The sequence below is a fragment of the Aegilops tauschii genome, chromosome 6 (genome assembly GCF_002575655.3).
Source record: "Aegilops tauschii subsp. strangulata cultivar AL8/78 chromosome 6, Aet v6.0, whole genome shotgun sequence".
In the NCBI taxonomy this organism is placed as follows: domain Eukaryota; kingdom Viridiplantae; phylum Streptophyta; class Magnoliopsida; order Poales; family Poaceae; genus Aegilops; species Aegilops tauschii.
The window spans coordinates 122,723,837-122,729,776 of NC_053040.3; the positions used below are offsets into that span (position 1 = coordinate 122,723,837).

At 47.0% G+C, this 5,940-nt stretch overlaps 1 protein-coding gene across 2 annotated transcripts; it reads left to right on the forward strand.

The window, feature by feature from the left end:
- LOC120967433 (uncharacterized) lies at window positions 1-698 on the forward strand. 2 transcript variants are annotated; one of them, XM_040393976.3, is made up of 2 exons: window positions 1-158; window positions 265-698. In XM_040393976.3, the coding sequence occupies exons 1-2, from the start codon at window positions 23-25 to the stop codon at window positions 480-482; spliced, it is 354 nt and encodes a 117-aa protein (XP_040249910.2). In that variant the 5' UTR covers window positions 1-22; the 3' UTR covers window positions 483-698. The 2 variants fall into 2 exon arrangements, with proteins under 2 accessions (XP_040249910.2, XP_073356744.1); XM_073500643.1 differs by having other exon boundaries at window positions 21-158; window positions 261-698.
- The last annotated feature ends 5,242 nt before the right edge of the window (window positions 699-5,940 follow it).

Consider the following 5,940-nt stretch of genomic DNA (forward strand, 5'->3'; position numbering starts at 1 on the left):
TGGAGCGGTGCTCGGTTCAACAATGGCGTCCGGCTTGGTTGTTGTATCCCAGCCACTGGCTTCCGCTCCAGCCATTTCCTCTCCTATAAATGCCAGCCCTTCCCTCCTCCTTGCAGCACCAGCAGCTAACGCCGAGCACTTCGTCTCACTCTCACCACGTAAGATGTTCTACTCCTTCTAGTGTTTCTGATGGTAATCCATCAGTCACATCTTTACAAAATCAGTGACGGTGTGTGTCTCTCGTTCTCTCTTGATCGTAGCCAGCTCAAGCGATGGCCTCCGGCGGCGGCATGGCAGCGCTTCTGAGGAACAAGATGTTCGTCTCCTGCGTGATGCTCCTCGTGGTCCTCCTGATGGCCACGCAGATAGCGGCGGCGGGCGGCGGGGCACGCCGGCTCCTGTGGTGCGGCTATAGAAACTGCAACTGCCGCACTTGCCCCATATATGGGTGGGCGTGCTGCGGCATGTGTTGCTCGCCGTAGGGCGCGGGCGGCGGCACGCACTACAACGTCGCACCTTTGCTTCGATCGCTCTGTTAAAGGTTTGAATAACGTACACATGTAGTACGAGGTTACATGTGGCTGCTGCTGTTTCAACGGTAGTGGTCGTCGTCGTCGTCGTTGTCATCGTCGGTGGTTCTGGTGACGATTTTTACAGTTTACTACTAGTATATGAACGAAAATGCTTCTTCATCTGTCTGGTCTATTGCTTGCCATGTGATGTGAGTTTTCCTATGTCGTTGCCTCCCCATGTTTCGTGATTTCGTCTGGTCATGTTTTGGCTAGAGTGGGAGTATTGTACGCACATGTTACTTTGCTCTCGGTGACGTGATCCCAGGCTACCACCCGTCTCTACGGGCACGCAAGGGCGATGGATTTTAGCCTCCGTAACGGGGGTTCCGGCAGCGTGCTCCGCGGTGGGGCTTGGAGTGCTCGACCTGGCCTAAGGTGACGTCTACAACAGCGGACCTTTTCTTTTCTGACACACAAACTGTGGGATTTATTGGTTTAAAATGAAGCATTAAGACGATACAAAAACATGAGAACACACACGGCCTCTGCAAAGTTATAATGCACATAGCCAACATCAACACGCACAAAAACACGCTGACAATGAATTAAAAAAACACGCTGACAACTACTCCCTCCGTTCCAAATTATTCGTCGTGGTTTTAGTTCAAATTTGAACTAAAATCACGACGAGTAATTTGGAATTTGAACTAAAACCACGATGAGTAATTTGGAACGGAGGGAGTTGCAAAGTCATATAAGACCAAAGTTATACGTGGGTGGGAAAAAAATTCTACTTGACATGTGCTTGATGACTCAACTTCTACTTGACGTCGTTAAAAAAAACGACTTGATGTGTGGGTTCCGCTTGTGCCCTTCATTCGAGGTGCCCCATATGACTGGCCTAAAATGGATGCATGGGCGGTCTGGACTCTCGATGGCATGTGATCAGTGTTGATGGCACGCTTCCCTTAGATGTTGTGTGAGCATGGTTTTAGTTTTTCTTTTTTTGAATTTTTTTTGATCCATTCATCAAAGATCATGGCAGTACAAAGAACATGTGAAGTAACAAAAGTTAGATTCATGTCCATAGACCACCTGGCGACGACTACAATCACTTGAGCAAATGGAAGGTGCGCCGCCATCATCGCCCTCCCTCGCCCGAGTTGGCTAAATCTTATTATAGTAGTAGTCGGAGGGTCGTCGTGCTATGGCCCCAAAGGTACAGCGCACCAGAACAGCAATCATCGCCGATGAAGAGAAATGTAGATCGGAAGGATCTAATCCGTAGACACATGAACACGATGAACGAAGGCCGGATCCACGTCGATCCACCAAAGAGAAACGCCGACCGAATCCCGCAAGATCCGCCAAAGACACACCTCCACACGCACTCCAACAATACAAGATGCACATCCGGGACGGGGCTAGGCGAGGAGAACCTTGTTCATCTTCAAGGAGCATTCGCGGCCTCGTCTTCCTGGGTAGGACACAAACCCTAAACAAACTAAAAAAATATATAAAATAAAGCATAAGCTCTCTCTCCAACAAGGGCCAGGATCCACCACACCTCCATGGCCCTAAGACCACAGAGGACGAGCCAGATCGGCGGTGGCACCGGAGGGAGGCGGGGAAACCCTAAATGCATGGGGCCTTTCTTTCTTTCTCGGGAAGAGAGAAAAGGAGCATGGTTCTAGTTGTTGGGGAACGTAGTAATTTAAAAAAAAATCCTACGCACACGCAAGATCATGGTGATGCATAGCAACGAGAGGGGAGAGTGTTGTCCACGTACCCTCGTAGACCGAAAGCGGAAGCGTTAGCACAACGCGGTTGATGTAGTCGTACGTCTTCACGATTCGACCGATCCAAGTACCGAACGTACGGCACCTCCGAGTTCAGCACACGTTCAGCTCGATGACGTCCCGCGAACTGCGATCGAGCAGAGCTTCACGGGAGAGTTCCGTCAGCACGACGGCGTGATGACGGTGATGATGTTGCTACCGACGCAGGGCTTCACCTAAGCACCGCTACGATATGACCAAGGTGGAATATGGTGGAGGGGGGCACCGCACACGGCTGGGAGAGATAAATAGATCAACTTGTGTGTCTAGAGGTGCCCCCTGCCCCCGTATATAAAGGAGCAAGGGGGGAGAGGCGGCCAGCCAAGGAGGGCGCGCCAAGGGGGAGTCCTACTCCCACCGGGAGTAGGACTCCTCCTTTCCTTGTTGGAGTAGGAGAAGGGAAGGAAGGGAGAGAGGAGGAGAAGGCAAAAGGGGGGCGGCGCCCCTCCTTCCTTGTCCAATTCGGACTAGAGGGGGAGGGGGCGCGCGGCTGCCCTAGTTGCCCCTCCTCTTCTCCCAATAAGGCCCATGAAGCCCAATTAACTCCCCGGGGGGTTTCGGTAACCCCTCGGTACTCCGGTATATGTCTGAAACCTTCCGGAACCTTTCCGGTGCCCGAACATAGTCGTCCAATATATCGATCTTTACGTCTCGACCATTTCGAGACTCCTTGTCATGTCCGTGATCATATCCGGGACTCCAAACTACCTTCGGTACATCAAAACACAAAAACTCATAATACCGATCGTCACCAAACTTTAAGCGTGCGGACCCTACGGGTTCGAGAACTATGTAGACATGACCGAGACACGTCTCCGGTCAATAACCAATAGTGGAACCTCGATGCTCATATTGGCTCCCACATATTCTACGAAGATCTTTATCGGTCAAACCGCATAACAACATACGTTGTTCCCTTTGTCATCGGTATGTTACTTGCCCGAGATTCGATCGTCGGTATCTCAATACCTAGTTCAATCTCGTTACCGGCAAGTCTCTTTACTCGTTATGTAATGCATCATCCCGCAACTAACTCATTAGTCACATTGCTTGCAAGGCTTATAGTGATGTGCATTACCGAGAGGGCCCAGAGATACCTCTCCGACAATCGGAGTGACAAATCCTAATCTCGAAATACGCCAACTCAACAAGTACCTTCGGAGACACCTGTAGAGCACCTTTATAATCACCCAGTTACGTTGTGACGTTTGGTAGCACACAAAGTGTTCCTCCGGTAAACGGGAGTTGCATAATCTTATAGGCATGGGAACATGTATAAGTCATGAAGAAAGCAATAGCAACATACTAAACGATCAAGCGCTAAGCTAACGGAATGGGTCAAGTCAATCACATCATTCTCCTAATGATGTGATCCCGTTAATCAAATGACAACTCATGTCCATGGCTAGGAAACTCAACCATCTTCGATTAACGAGCTAGTCAAGTTGAGGCATATAGTGACACTATGTTTGTCTATGTATTCACACATGTATTATGTTTCCGGTTAATACAATTCTAGCATGAATAATAAACATTTATCATGATATGAGGAAATAAATAATAATTGTATTATTGCCTCTAGGGCATATTTCCTTCAGTCTCCCACTTGCACTAGAGTCAATAATCTAGATTACACGGTAATGATTCTAACACCCATGGAGTTTTGGTACTGATCATGTTTTGCTCGTGGAAGAGGCTTAGTCAACGGGTCTGCAACATTCAGATCCGTATGTATCTTGCAAATCTCTATGTCTCCCACCTGGACTTGGTCCCAGATGGAATTGAAGCGTCTCTTGATGTGCTTGGTTCTCTTGTGAAATCTGGATTCCTTTGCCAAGGCAATTGCACCAGTATTGTCGCAAAAGATTTTCATTGGACCCGATGCGCTAGGTATGACACCTAGATCGGATATGAACTCCTTCATCTAGACTCCTTCATTTGCTGCTTCCGAAGCTGCTATGTACTCCGCTTCACATGTAGATCCCGCCACAACGCTTTGTTTAGAACTGCACCAACTGACAGCTCCACCGTTCAATGTAAACACGTATCCGGTTCGCGATTTAGAATCGTCCGGATCAGTGTCAAAGCTTGCATCGACGTAACCATTTACGACTAGCTCTTTATCACCTCCATAAACGAGAAACATATCCTTAGTCCTTTTCAGGTATTTCAGGATGTTCTTGACCGCTGTCCAGTGATCCACTCCTGGATTACTTTGGTACCTCCCTGCTAAGCTAATAGCAAGGCACACATCAGGTCTGGTACATAGCATTGCATACATGATAGAGCCTATGGCTGAAGCATAGGGAACATCTTTCATTTTCTGTCTATCTTCTACAGTGGTCGGGCATTGAGTCTGACTCAACTTCACACCTTGTAACACAGGCAAGAACCCTTTCTTTGCTTGATCCATTTTGAACTTTTTCAAAACTTTGTCAAGGTATGTGCTTTGTGAAAGTCCTATCAAGCGTCTTGATCTATCTCTATAGATCTTGATGCCCAATATGTAAGCAGCTTCACCGAGGTCTTTCATTGAAAAACTCTTATTCAAGTAACCTTTTATGCTATCCAGAAATTCTATATCATTTCCAATCAGTAATATGCCATCCACATATAATATTAGAAATGCTACAGAGCTCCCACTCACTTTCTTGTAAATACAGGCTTCTCCAAAAGTCTGTATAAAACCATATGCTTTGATCACACTATCAAAACGTTTATTCCAACTCCGAGAGGTTTGCACCAGTCCATAAATGGATCGCTGGAGCTTGCACACTTTGTTAGCTCCCTTTGGATTGACAAAACCTTCCGGCTGCATCATATACAAATCTTCTTCCAGAAATCCATTCAGGAATGCAGTTTTGACATCCATTTTCCAAATTTCATAATCATAAAATGCGGCAATTGCTAACATGATTCAGACAGACTTAAGCATCGCTACGGGTGAGAAAGTCTCATCGTAGTCAACTCCCTGAACTTGTCGAAAACCTTTTGCAACAAGTCGAGCTTTGTAGATAGTAACATTACCGTCAGCGTCAGTCTTCTTCTTGAAGATCCATTTATTCTCTATGGCTTGCCGATCATTGGGCAAGTCAACCAAAGTCCACACTTTGTTCTCATACATGGATCCCATCTCATATTTCATGGCCTCAAGCCATTTTGCGGAATCTGGGCTCACCATTGCTTCTTCATAGTTCGTAGGTTCGCCTTGCTCAAGTAACAGGACCTCCAGAATAGGATTACCGTACCACTCTGGTGCGGATCTTACTCTGGTTGACCTACGAGGTTCTGTAGTAACTTGATCTGAAGTTATAGGATCATCATCATTAGCTTCCTCACTAATTGGTGCAGGAGTCACAGAAACAGATTTCTGTGATGAACTACTTTCCAATAAGGGAGTAGGTATAGTTACCTCATCAAGTTCTACTTTCCTCCCACTCACTTCTTTCGAGAGAAACTCCTTCTCTAGAAAGGATCCATTCTTAGCAACGAATGTCTTGCCTTCGGATCCATGATAGAAGGTGTACCCAACAGTTTCCTTAGGGTACCCTATGAAGACACATTTCTCTGATTTGGGTTCGAGCTTATCA

What these genes read in the sequence shown, in the direction of transcription:
- LOC120967433 (XM_040393976.3), top strand. Translation starts at nt 23, where the DNA reads ATGGCGTCCGGCTTGGTTGTTGTATCCCAGCCACTGGCTTCCGCTCCA. An exon ending in CTTCGTCTCACTCTCACCAC is followed by an intron (nt 159 to 264) that starts GTAAGATGTTCT and finishes GATCGTAGCCAG; the next exon opens with CTCAAGCGATGGCCTCCGGC.